This window comes from Hypomesus transpacificus, chromosome 4, assembly GCF_021917145.1.
Source record: "Hypomesus transpacificus isolate Combined female chromosome 4, fHypTra1, whole genome shotgun sequence".
Lineage (NCBI taxonomy): Eukaryota > Metazoa > Chordata > Actinopteri > Osmeriformes > Osmeridae > Hypomesus > Hypomesus transpacificus.
Genome location: NC_061063.1, coordinates 10,470,608 through 10,483,720, shown reverse-complemented (window position 1 = coordinate 10,483,720; position 13,113 = coordinate 10,470,608). Strand labels below are relative to the sequence as shown.

The 13,113-nt window shown below is 46.1% G+C and overlaps 1 protein-coding gene across 13 annotated transcripts in view; it reads right to left on the bottom strand.

The window, feature by feature from the left end:
• The window catches only part of pleca (plectin a), a 70,176-nt gene that overhangs the window by 24,021 nt on the left and 33,042 nt on the right, over nucleotides 1-13,113 (bottom strand). For 6 of the 13 annotated variants that reach the window (XR_006955971.1, XR_006955978.1, XR_006955981.1 and 3 more), the window contains exons 2-11: nucleotides 9,683-9,744; nucleotides 8,227-8,241; nucleotides 7,215-7,304; nucleotides 5,501-5,578; nucleotides 5,319-5,411; nucleotides 4,103-4,269; nucleotides 1,531-1,646; nucleotides 1,317-1,423; nucleotides 1,055-1,174; nucleotides 823-918 (exon numbers count right to left, since the gene is read on the bottom strand). Coding sequence is in view for 1 of the 13 variants with exons in the window: in XM_047018528.1 (XP_046874484.1) it covers nucleotides 823-918; nucleotides 1,055-1,174; nucleotides 1,317-1,423; nucleotides 1,531-1,646; nucleotides 4,103-4,269; nucleotides 5,319-5,411; nucleotides 5,501-5,578; nucleotides 7,215-7,304; nucleotides 8,227-8,241; nucleotides 9,683-9,744 (944 nt within the window). In the remaining 12 variants the exon portion in view is untranslated. Of the gene's footprint in view, nucleotides 1-822; nucleotides 919-1,054; nucleotides 1,175-1,316; nucleotides 1,424-1,530; nucleotides 1,647-4,102; nucleotides 4,270-5,318; nucleotides 5,412-5,500; nucleotides 5,579-7,214; nucleotides 7,305-8,226; nucleotides 8,242-9,682; nucleotides 9,745-11,197; nucleotides 11,577-13,113 lie in introns of those variants that run through there. The other 7 variants (XR_006955972.1, XR_006955980.1, XR_006955982.1 and 4 more) reach the window with 3 other exon arrangements.

The following is a 13,113-nucleotide window of genomic DNA, read 5'->3' as shown; positions in this document are numbered from 1 at the left end:
TGACCTTAGTGTAGGACAACATTATGACCTTACTGCAGGACAACATGATGACCTTAGTGCAGGACAACATGATGACCTTAGTGTAGGACAACATGATGACCTTACTGCAGGACAACATGATGACCTTAGTGCAGGACAACATGATGACCTTAGTGCAGGACAACATGATGACCTTAGTGCAGGACAACATGATGACCTTAGTGCAGGACAACATGATGACCTTACTGCAGGACAACATGATGACCTTAGTGCAGGACAACATGATGACCTCAGTGTAGGACAACATGATGACCTTACTGCAGGACAACATGATGACCTTAGTGCAGGACAACATGATGACCTTAGTGCAGGACAACATGATGACCTTACTGCAGGACAACATGATGACCTTAGTGCAGGACAACATGATGACCTTAGTGCAGGACAACATGATGACCTTAGTGCAGGACAACATGATGACCTTACTGCAGGACAACATGATGACCTTAGTGCAGGACAACATGATGACCTTAGTGCAGGACAACATGATGACCTTAGTGCAGGACAACATGATGACCTTACTGCAGGACAACATGATGACCTTAGTGCAGGACAACATGATGACCTTAGTGTAGGACAACATGATGACCTTACTGCAGGACAACATGATGACCTTAGTGCAGGACAACATGATGACCTTACTGCAGGACAACATGATGACCTTACTGCAGGACAACATGATGACCTTACTGCAGGACAACATGATGACCTTACTGCAGGACAACATGATGACCTTACTGCAGGACAACATGCTGGGCTTAGGGTTAGATGTTTGTGTCCAACCTCAAAGGACTTGTAGATGTGTTTGGAGCGGTTCTTGTCCGCCTCTTTTGCAGGTAGCTCCATCTCCTTAAACTTCAGAAACTGGCGCCAAAGAACCTGAGGAAGTAAAACGTTTATTTATTTATGCAACATAGGAATCAGAGGCACCGTAACAACAGTCAAAACATGTATAAACTGTTTGTCACACTTCCACATCCTGTTAGTTCCACCGGGGAGGAGAGGAGAAACTCACGTCTATCTCCTCGTAGCTGGTGGGGAACCTCCTCTCCTCGAACACCACCACGTGATGTCTGATCCACTGCAGCAGCAGAGTGACCAGCTCATAATACTCCTGCCAGCGCAGCTCCAACTCCTGGACACACCGGCAGACACGGGACAACACAAAGATCAAATATTAGTCCAGTTTATCAAATGTTTGAGGAGATTGTCATTTGAGGTTATTGCTTTATTACTCTTGAAGGAAATCCTTCAAGTGCAGAAAGAGCTGGACTCACGTTGGCCTTCACCCCGTCCTGCACGTCTGGAACCCTGGGCATGACGTCGTAGAGCGACGACACGTATGTGATGATAGACTTCTCGTCTGGGTGAAGTACGTCCACATCTACACATCACGCGGGAGGAAGCACAAGGGACAGAGGTTACACGACACAGCAACATGACCCAGAAGAGGGGGTGTTTGTGAGGAAGGTGGGAGGAGAGCAGACTCACCCTCTGGGTCGAGCAGGCGGGTGACCCCCAGCTCTCGCTCTGCCACGCTGAAGGACTGCTCCAGGTTCTCCTGGCTGCTCTGCCGGTACACCTTGCCCATGTCTATCAGATGGGGCCTGGAGAAGGAGAGAGGCAGAGGGTTCAGAGAGTCCAGATCATCATTATTATGCTTTCGACCAACAGAACACAAACAACTGAATTTTCCGCAAATATATATTTAACCTATTTTACAACCGTTAGAAGGTGGACAACTTTTTACTGCTTCTACTTTCCGAAGCATCATCTGCAATTCACCTTTGTGACCCAGAAGGTCCGTGCTGGAGGCAGATACTGATTGACATTTTTTACTATGAATTCTTTGAATTCTTACAGGGCAGGCTGTAACATTGTAAGGACTATCATTTAATACTCTAGGAGACACACTGTGTCTGCATACTGCCAAGAAAGAAACTGCAGTCCCATTGCATGCATTTACAAGATCTGAGTTACGGGAATGCCAGATATGAAGGGGATAAGGCTCAGTACAATCAAGATTTAAACAAAGCCATAAAACATATTCAGTTATTAAGTAAGTAGAAAATATATCCTTAAAAAAATGTCTTGCACACATATGAAGACATAAAAGATTAAAACATTCCTACAATTCGAAAGAAGAAAATGTTTATCTGATCATTTTCTGCACAAACTTTGAAGTCCCTACCCCGACCCCTAACATGTCAACACAAGCTCCTCCATATACTTGCATGACTCTCTGCACACAGTGCTGTCCTCTGGGGAGTTCCCTCTCCACACGGCCGGCCTGTTTGGAGAAGAGCCTGTCCATACCTGGGAGTTCTACATATTCCTGCTCTCTACTCTGGGTCTCATGGCTGGGGTAGACCCCTCTACTCTGGGTGTCATGGCTGGAGTAGACCCCTCTACTCTGGGTCTCATGGCTGGGGTAGACCCCTCTACTCTGGGTCTCATGGCTGGAGTAGACCCCTCTACTCTGGGTGCCATGGCTGGGGTAGACCCCTCTACTCTGGGACCCATGTCTGGGGTAGACCCCTAGGGTCTGGGACCCCCGAAGTGAGTCGACAGAGCTTTCTGGAGGTATGTCTTCACAGAGCATGACCACGCGATCCTCCAAATCGCTGACAGATCCTGCAGCGCTGCTGGAAGCACTGTTCAGACGACTTTTAGACCGGAACTTTCTCTTCAGGCTGAGAATCATCTTGAAGGTAAACTGGTGAAGTCGCTGACAGTGGAAAATCGGATGGAGCTTCGGTTCTCTACCGCCGGGATTCCTCTTGTTTACTGGCTGTTGTGGAAGTCCGTATGCCAGGTTGGGTTTATTGAGGATCACGTTATGAAAGTAATTGTGTTCATAGAGACAGGTCTTCCAATGAAATACAAGCCCAATAAAACTTCCTGTCTCTTCCTGCTTACGTAGGACTAAATCCAAACGGTTTAGCAAAATAACTCTTTCTTTAGTAAGATAACATTGCAGCCTTTAGTAATCAGTCCACTTCTAAAATCACAGCGTTCCTTTTCTGTGTTCCAGCATCAGTGACTTGTTGAAAGCCGTCTTTCTCTTTCTCTTCAAGTCTTTCTCTTCAATCACAGGGAGACTACAGCAGAGAATTCACAATCCCTGTGCTGTGCTGGAACATGCCATGTATTTAAATTCAATCCCTCTGGGTATCTAAACCTATGTGACACACCCACTTACTGAGAGACTGTTCTGAGCACTGGGGAAGACAGCAGGATGTGTGTTGGTGGAGACAAAGTCATTCCAGACAGAGGGTATGTCTATCTTTGTATGGTTACGGAAGAAATTGAGTGGTCATACAGTTACAGGCATTAATGACCTGCCACTGATGAACTCAGATGACGTTGGCTAACTCAGTGTAACTGACAAGATTTATGAGTTGTGATTTTGTAAGAAAAGCTCTGAACCAATCAGATTGGTGGGCAGGAACTACTTGTATAACTAGAAGTCAACATATTGACTGATGACAGTCATACCTAGTTGTTACTGGGTGTTTCTGATAATGAATAGCTTTCCTGCTCAAACAGACAAGCCTCTCACAGCCATATTCATAACAAATTCCACACTAAGGTATGTGACGATTCAAACATACAACCTGAATGTGCAAGAACTGCTACGAGTCAAACCTATGGTCCAAGGATGCCCAGCACATTAAGGTAGATTAGGGAAATGATTATTTCAGGATCAATGACAAAGTCCAGCTGTCAGAATGTCCCAACCCCTTCTTTAGACCAGGTCCAGCCTTTCGCAGGGTGTCTGAGCTACAGCCTGCTGCAGTGGACAACTACAGCAGTGGTTCTCAAACTGTTCTGGATTTAGTACCTCCTTTTCCAGATTTTTTTAATCCAGGTACTCCCTATACCTGTATTTATATTGTATAAACACATATTTATACCCATATTTTCATCATGATTTACTGTCATACTTTTCCATTTTCCACTTTCACGTAGCCCCTGTAGTACCCCATTGTCCCCAGTATCCCCATTGGACAAACACGACCCTGGAGCATGCTGGGGGCTCAGGCTGGGGGCTCAGGCTAACCTGTGTTTGTGGATGATGGCGTTGAAGAGCTTGCCGTCCCTCCAGGAGGAGGTGAAGTTGTCGCAGCGCATGCCGTGGTAGCCCTCCGTCATCCTCTGAGACCACAGCAGCAGCTTCTCCTTGGCCGTCATGTCATCAGACTGGCCGTTCACCTGGATGTCTGAGATCTGGAGGGGAGACAGGTCGTCAGACAGTGCACACTATACACAACACATCCATTTATACCAGGCTATACTAATGTAAATGTTCTTTGACGTTATGAGTGATTGTGCTTCTGGTAAATGAGGAGTGATCCAAAAATGTGTTTTTAATCGTGTACCATCTGACCAAGGACAAAACAGGGAAGTTAGTGAGTGCTGGTCGTATAGTTCACAACTGTTTTGAGTGATTGAGTTAACAGCTTTGTGCGAGGCCCTTCTGCATCCTTCGCTTGGAGTACACGTAACAATGAATTATGGGAATAACTGGTACAAACTGTACAAAATACCAAAACAACATAAACCATAAAGCGCAACAATGATCCTTGGTGTCTCTGAGTCATGAGCCAAAACACAAGGGCAACGGAACAGTGAGTCATTTCATTTACTGATGACTTGTCACATGCATTTTAATATCTCTCTCAGGATTTCTAGAAGGAAAGGGTGGAGAACAGAGTTGCCTCTTATACCACTCTTCCTCATCAAACTGCAAACCGCCCAGAGGAAGCTCAGAGGAAATTGCCCAAAAGGTCCTTTGTTCGGTAGGAAAAACCTGTGGTTAAGAATTCAGGGCTACCAGATCACCCAGTTCTCCATGTACTGACCATACTTCTGAGAGCGGTAAATCATTATGACTAATCTCCTCCTGCCACACCCGTTTCCCCCTCTCTGCTTCCTCATTTAAACTGGTGAGTCACACTGGAGTGGAATCCCAAAGAAAAAGCAGCAGTCTACCCATTTTAGAGTCAAATGATCTCCTTGTGATCTTGTTTTTCCTTAATTTAGGAAAGTTTTATCTGAACTGCTAAATGAATCATCACCTACCTCCTTAACTTTGAGGGGAATTCTCCGTTAGAGACCATTACCAATTCAGGCCATTTCAAAGGGACTGAATTATAAGGTCCTGCACAGTAACTACCATTTTAACCACACGGTTTAGGTAAATACCTAGAGTATCAGTAATGTTAGTAAAGTAGTCTTTGCAGGGTAACACTGCTGAAGCGGCAGACATACTGCACCTGGAAGTGGAGGATTATGGTCCAGATCAGCCCCAGGGTCAGCTTGGGGTTGCCATCGGCGATGTCGTCATTCCTGATGTTGACCAGTTTCACCTGTCGCATAAGGTGTTTAGAACCACAGGTTCACAACAGATCGATCCGGTGTCAGTTACGATCAGAAGGAGATGTTGATGCAACTCTACCTGTCTGTGTTTGAGGAAGTCCAGGGCGATCTGGACATTCTGCAGCTTGTGGAAGCGCATGCGTCCTTTCTCCCTTGGCTGCAGAGGAGAACACACCAGCCTTCAGGAGGAGTTCACACAGCAAACATGAGAAACAATCCAATATTCCAGAGAAGAGCAAGGCCCAATGACTGTGGTCGGGATTCACAAACACCTTTTATCACGAGAGGAAAGATGTGTTTCTTGCCAGTCATGGCAACACTCTCCAGCACGATGGAGAAACAATTCAAGTTAAGATTTGACTGTTGTAGTGAGAAGCTAGGGTACAATATCTTGTAATATTACTACTTGACAATTCATCACTTCATACTTAGTATACACTCGTAAGTGATTCTACTGGAAGGCATTTAGGATGCGAGTCAGGAAAATTAATATCGTAAGAGGAAAATAAATGACAGTGATAATCTTGATCACTTTCTTCCAATCATCAATCACGTCCACCATTTCCTCCAAAAGCCTATCCAGACACATAGGAAGCCTGTTAACAGATTAATGACACCTGAATGTCATAATAAGCCATTGCTTTTGATCTTTAGAAGCAGATTCCTTGTACCAAGCAGTGATGTCTTCATATTTCTCCAAGGCTAAAGACTGGTGTAGTAACCACGGTAACCAAGGCTCCAGCATCAGTTTCATCATGCTGAAATCATTATCATAATCTTCATCTTTGTCATCATCATCATCATGATCTGAAGGAAGATACTTCCTGCATGTATTGGTGCATGATCACAAGCTACAAGCCAATCACAAGCTGGATGATCTTTCATTGGCTTGCAGTGGCGTCACTACGGCATTTGCAATGAATAAAGTTCAAGTCAACACACTGGATTCCTCCGTGTTGTTTGACGTCTACCTAGAGTTTACTAATCCAACTTCTAGCAGAGCACAGATGTAAATACCTGACTGAATGTGAAGAATGCAGTGAAAACACTCTGAGCGATACAAAAACCAACCTAGTCTCATTCCTCGTCTATAAGAGTATCAGAACACGGGGATGGAATTGGATGCCGCACAGAACGCTGACATGGCACAAGACAAGGAAGTGACATCATGCACCATCCAGCAGCCACCTGGGAGTGACACATTCCACAGCAGCAGGAAGAGCCCACGGACGAGCCCCACTCACCAACCGCACGTTCCTGACAACGTCACGCTCCCTTGGCTACCACAGCAAGAGCATCGCAAGAGAAGAGGACTCAGGTCAGGGCAAAAGGTCGGCAAACAGGAATTAGAGAAAGGAAAATCAGGGTTCAAACAAGTCAGTGCAGAGATGTTACGACAAAAGAGAAGAAGCAAAGAAGGAAAACTTGTGGTTAAGCAGTCATCACTGAATGGTGAGTTAAAACGCCAGAGAGATTAATTACACAGTCGATGCATAGATGTTTGGTAGGATTGAGGCAGACCTTTATAGCGTGTACTGAAATGATTGCAGTCCACTTATTACAAGTTATCAGTTGAACACATGCAAGAAGAGGATGACAACAACCCTACGAGGCTGTGGAGAGACAGCCTCGTCTGAGTCACACAGCCACAGTAGGACTGAGAAAGCAACGTAAACAAGTGGGATGTGGAGGAGAGGATGGGAGGGAGGGGAGCGAGGGGACGAGGGGACGAGGGGACGAGGGTTTGTAGAAGCAGAGGTCCAACCCCAGCATGGGAGGTCAGATGAACTGACCAGTGTCTCTCCTGAGAGAACCTCCAGCAGGGAGATGAGGTTGTGTCCATCTCTCAGGTCCTCGTACAGGTCTGTCACATGTCGCTGAGCCTAAGGAGAACCAGAGGAACAGTTAGACACAGACTTTACATGATTTAGCTTCTTATTTTTTATAGATACATGCTGTATCTATAAAAACTGCTGTATCTACAGTATATATGCTGTAGAAACCAACATAAGCAAACAACTTCAAAACAAAGCTGCGTTTGTGAGGAACTCTGATCTGCTAAGGAGTCGCAGTTTAATGTTTCTTTTCTTTCTTTTTTTCTTGTTTGACCTAAAGATCAACAGTCTGTAAGCTTCCTGTGTTTTAGTTAGGTCTTGTCGTTTCATTTGTACTGATTATCACGCCTGTTACGTCTAAACTATGATAGTCACTGTGATAGTGACTCACCCTGTTAGAGTCAGAACTGGCGGTTCACTTCGTAACCAACGTGGCATCTGAGATTACTCTGATGAACTTGCGTATTTGTATCTTATCATTGTGCAACACACAACAACATAAACACACACCATACTCCACAGGTTACGTAAGAGATGCAATCACAGCGTTTAGTCTGCCTGCAGCAAGAAGCACCAACCTGATGATTATCCAATCAAGTACCTGATTATAGGGTGCTGGGAGGGCATGACTGATCAACATGGGCAGAGATTTAGGCTACTGCAGAAGCAATTGGTCAAGCTACTAAGAATCTTTTCATTCGTCTAATAGCCTAAATGGATTAATAACAGATTGCATGATCATAAATCCTTCAACTACAATGAACATGTTTATCTAAGTTTAAATGCATCATCGACACAAAGGGAATCAGACTCTGAGAAATTTGTCTGCGGGGGTGAGGATGGGCTTAGAGGGAGACTGACACAGGGAGGGCAGGTTAAAGGTTAGAGTAGCACAGCAGGGGGCAAACAGCTGTGAAACACATGACACGACCATGTGTCCACTCAGCACAGGCCTGGACACAGCACCTACCTCTGCTCTCCAGTGCTGGAGGGAAAGGGTGAAAAGACAGAGTTAGAAATGAAGAAGAGGAATAAAAGATCAAACGAAGCTTCTTGTGAACAATGAGGGTGAAGAGAATAGAAAGCACAGACACGTTTAACTGCAATGGACAGAACACATGAAGAGAGATTTGGTAGCTTGATAAAGTCCTGCAGTTCGTCCTATGGATGTTTTTATAGTTATTTGATTTTTCAGTGTCTGAGCAGCAGCTGTTTTCATCTTCATTATTATAACCTGCAGCAGTTCTCCTCAAACAGTCAGTTTCGACTCATTACTTCAAAAAACTGCTGCCCTGTCCGCCTCCTTCATAGCCCCACCCTGGGTCTAACCCTAACCCTGTCCACCCCCCATCGGCCTGAACTCCAGTGTCTGCAGCCCAGATGTGGAACCTGACCCCCCCCCCTTCCCCCCCCCCCCCCCCCCCCCACACACACACACACACACAGAACCAGCCTAAACCCGAGCACATGTGTATGAGTCACTCTCACACACGCACCGGGAATAGCTAGTGCGTGCATTGCATTGACCTGGGAAAAAAAGGCCGTTAATTAGAAAAACATCAACGTGATTCCAGGACAAGTTGTTTTTACTTTGGAAACCGTAGCAGTTAAAATGCAGTGTGCGAGTTCATTTTAACATTTGCATGTTTGATCCCTCTTCCACCACTAATCCCCCAGAGAGAAAGCTAAATAAATGGAAAATGAGCCTCCGTGCTTTCCATAGCCACAGGCAGTCTGGGTCATCTGAGGACACCCAGTCTCCTCATGACTCCTTCTCTCCCTCTCCTTTTGATACCATGCTACTACAAACTGCTCCCCAGTCCTCAAATACGGCATTTTCTATGATGTGGCAGAGCACACAAGCACAGAGAAGATAGAGAGGACAGTGTGTGTGTGTGTGTGTGTGTGTGTGTGTGTGTAGAGGACAGTGTGTGTGTGTGTGTGTGTAGAGGACAGTGTGTATGTATGTGTGTAGAGGACAGTGTGTGTGTATGTGTGTAGAGGACAGTGTGTGTGTGTAGAGGACAGTGTGTGTGTGTAGAGGACAGTGTGTGTGTGTGTGTGGAGGACAGTGTGTGTGTGTGTGTGTAGAGGACAGTGTGTGTGTGTGTGTAGAGGACAGTGTGTGTGTGTGTGTGTAGAGGACAGTGTGTGTGTGTGTGTAAAGGACAGTGTGTGTGTGTGTGTGTGTGTGTGTGTGTGTGTGTGTGGAGGACAGTGTGTGTGTGTGTGGAGGACAGTGTGTGTGTGTGTGTGTGTGTGGAGGACAGTGTGTGTGTGTGTGTGTAGAGGACAGTGTGTGTGTGTGTGTGTGTGTGTGTGTGTGTGTGTGGAGGACAGTGTGTGTGTGTGTGGAGGACAGTGTGTGTGTGTGTGTGTGTGTGTGTGTGTGTGTGTGTGGAGGACAGTGTGTGTCAGATTCATACCTTCATCAGGTGTTTGTTGATCCATTTTGTGAAGGTCTTTTTCTGGACCCGATCTCGTTCATCTGTGAGGAGAGAAGGACGTTCCCATATTATTCACATATCTTATTTTTTTTTATATTCACATATCTCATTTTATTACTGTTTGGAGGAACCTTTGGGTGGGAACCTTGGACGTGTTCAACTGCAACAATGTTTAGTTTTTTATGAAACCTCAGGATTTTGCAGTTAAATATTTGAATAACTCAAACTATGCATGACTGCATCCAAGACCATGGATAAAAGGCCTCTAAAACAGCACATGCTTGAGTGACTGTGACTCTGACCAGGGGTCTGTGACTCTGACCAGGGGACTGTGACTCTGACCAGGGGTCTGTGACTCTGACCAGGGGTCTGTGACTCTGACCAGGGGACTGTGACTCTGACCAGGGGACTGTGACTCTGACCAGGGGTCTGTGACTCTGACCAGGGGACTGTGACTCTGACCAGGGGACTGTGACTCTGACCAGGGGACACAGTATTACCAGCAGGTGTTGTGTAACTGAGTTGTTTCTCCAACTACTCTGATGTATCTTTACTCTGAAGTGTGCGGATCAACTGCCAAGAATCCCTCTCACTTCCTCACAGCGCTCTCTGTTCTGTTCAGGGCGCTGAGTAGGTAGTTGTCAAGGTTACTCTATCAAATGCCCAAACAGCATTTGGTTGAAATGATGATTACAAACATTCTTAATGGCACCACATGGAAGCCCAGAGAATATGGAAACCATCCCTGACGCGCGTGAGGAGGAACCGGGTCTGATCGCCCAAGATAAGTTCTCAGATCAAAGAGGATCTCTTTGAACAAGAAAGCAGGACTTTGGGCAAGGCACAAAAAGTTCATTCTTACTATCAGACTGGCATTCAAGCACAAATACTTCTGTTTTAAGAATTCTTCTTTCAGTACCTATGAAGGACCCATCTGTTTTCCTGACGTTGACATGTGTGTGCAGAAGCCAGAGGTCAGAGGGGACTCCAAACCAACACTTAACATTCCCCAGCCCTTCTCGGTTTCTAAAATGATAATAGAAGCTTGAATCAAGTCATCCCTTTCATGTGATCTCTTGTGTCTGTTCATATAGACGCATTCAGTGCCAGGAATGTAGGCTTTTTTATGTTGAGACTTAACACAAATGTTTGAGGTGAGATGCAGAGATATCACTTTGTCTGCAACTCATATGTCCTGTAGTACCGAGGAATGGAAGGCAACTCAGTATATATGACAAAAAAGAACTCAGAACCAAAGAAATCTTAATTTGACCACATTTCTTCACACCAACTGGACTAAGGGACTAGTCCTAAACCTAACCCATAAAAACATCTGACACAAAGTATAGATAATAAACAAACATTTCATATATTGTACATATCATAACACCTACAAACATACACCACATACAAAGCACAGACAAGCAGAATTCCCATCATATCTATACTGATGTAAACTCCCAGCAGGACTGCCGTTAGACTGATAAACAATACCTTTTCTTCCATCAGTGGCCTTAAGAGCTGCGTGGTAGTATCCCTTCTCCTCTGAAAACACAATATCACTCCCCACACTGCTGCAGGAACTCCTGAAGCCTGGCTGCACTGCCATCCTGGTTCAGAGGAGCTGAGCTACCTCACACACTGCTGATGCTGCTGCACCTCCTGCGCTGCACCTCCTGGGCTGCACCTCCTGCGCTGCACCTCCTGGGCTGCACCTCCTGGGCTGCACCTCCTGCGCTGGACGGAGGATGTCTGGTGGGTGTGTGTGTATACTGGGACTTCCTCTGTGTAGCTCTCTCTCCCAATTTTTCTCCTTCATTCGCTCAAGCTCTTTTTTTCCCTCTCTCTAACTGTTGCTAAATGCAATGTCAGGACCTGCCATTCACTGTGGTATGTGAAGCAAGAGGAACCTCCCATCTCCAGCAACCCCACCCCCAGCCAGCCCAGCCAGCCCAGCCAGCCCAGCCCACATCCCACCTCCCAGCCCAGCCCCACTCCACCTCCCAGCCCAGCCCCACTCCACCTCCCAGCCCTCCTCTTCCCTAAACTGAAACCAGACAGAGGGAGACCACAGCTAAGAAGAGCAACTGTGTTCAAATATTCTCTTAGACTTCATGGAATTAGTGAGCTGTACAGTCACAGCCCACTGACAACTATTCTTCTTACTTGAGTTACCACAATGTGTTAGAACAGAGGCTGCAAGTGTGTCTAGTGAAGGTCCATTTATATGCCATAATACATCACCACAACTCACACAGACTGCCAAGCCTGCATTGTAGCAGACCATACCAGACCCTGCAACACAAAGACCTCATTGAGCCTTTCAACACACAGCCTCATCACAGCAATCCCACTGGGATGAACGTCCCTGTTTCCATTAAAGTACAAAACCAGGCATCCCCTTCATTTAGGACGCTTGTTTCCGTCAGGAAAGCGACACACAAAAGCTACAGTAGGTTCTGACGCCAGGAAGTCAAGAAGCATTTCAAGGAGTAAACAGCTTCAGAGTTTCAAGCATTTGGCTTGTATTTGTTTCTTTAAGTGGTTTCAGATCTTCTGTCCCAGCATTGTTTGGAGTGGTTGGCTGGAGGCTGTTCAGCAGTACATGTGAAGATGGCAGGCAGACAGACAGACAGACAGACAGACAGACAGACAGACAGACAGGCAGACAGAGATGAGATGAATAGACACCCACAGACTGCTTACAAGCAAGGCATTGTCTTGAGTGGGAGTCCCATAAAGAATTTAGAGTCGTGGTAGACTAAGATTAATAGCAGCCTTGTCTGGATGATCCTCTACAGACAAATTCATCCAAGAGCAAATAATAGACGGTTAAATAGTTGATACTTTCCACACAAGGCCCAGGCTTGGAGGAGGTTTGTGCAGGTGGTAGTTGAAGGTCCTACGTGACCAGCCCGGTTCTCCTTTCCCTGGACAAGCGACTCCTGGAAACATCTCTGACACCTTCATCACCGGGAGGTGTCTCCTAAAGAAGCCATCGCCTCCAAGACCGTGACAGCAGAATGCTCTGGATGTTGACGGCAGAATGTTCTGGATGTTTGCTGACGGTGGTTTATTGTCTGGGCTTGAGCAGGGGACCAGCTGAGTCCATCCCTGACAGGTGCCCCTCCACCCTGAGGCTGTATATCCCTCAAATCAAACCCCAACCCCCTACCTGTCACACACAGCCTCCCATGGGCAGAATCCTGCTCAGCTAAAGCAGGACAAGACTGCATGGTGAGAGAGCATGGTGCATGGTGAGAGAGAAACAACAAGCACAGGGGCCAGATTGGAACAACGTCTGGCTATTCATCATATTCAAATATGACCACAAATGGTGCACTGGCACACTTTTATATCCATCACTGGCACATCACACTAAACTGAGACTTCACCGTAACATTTCTAAA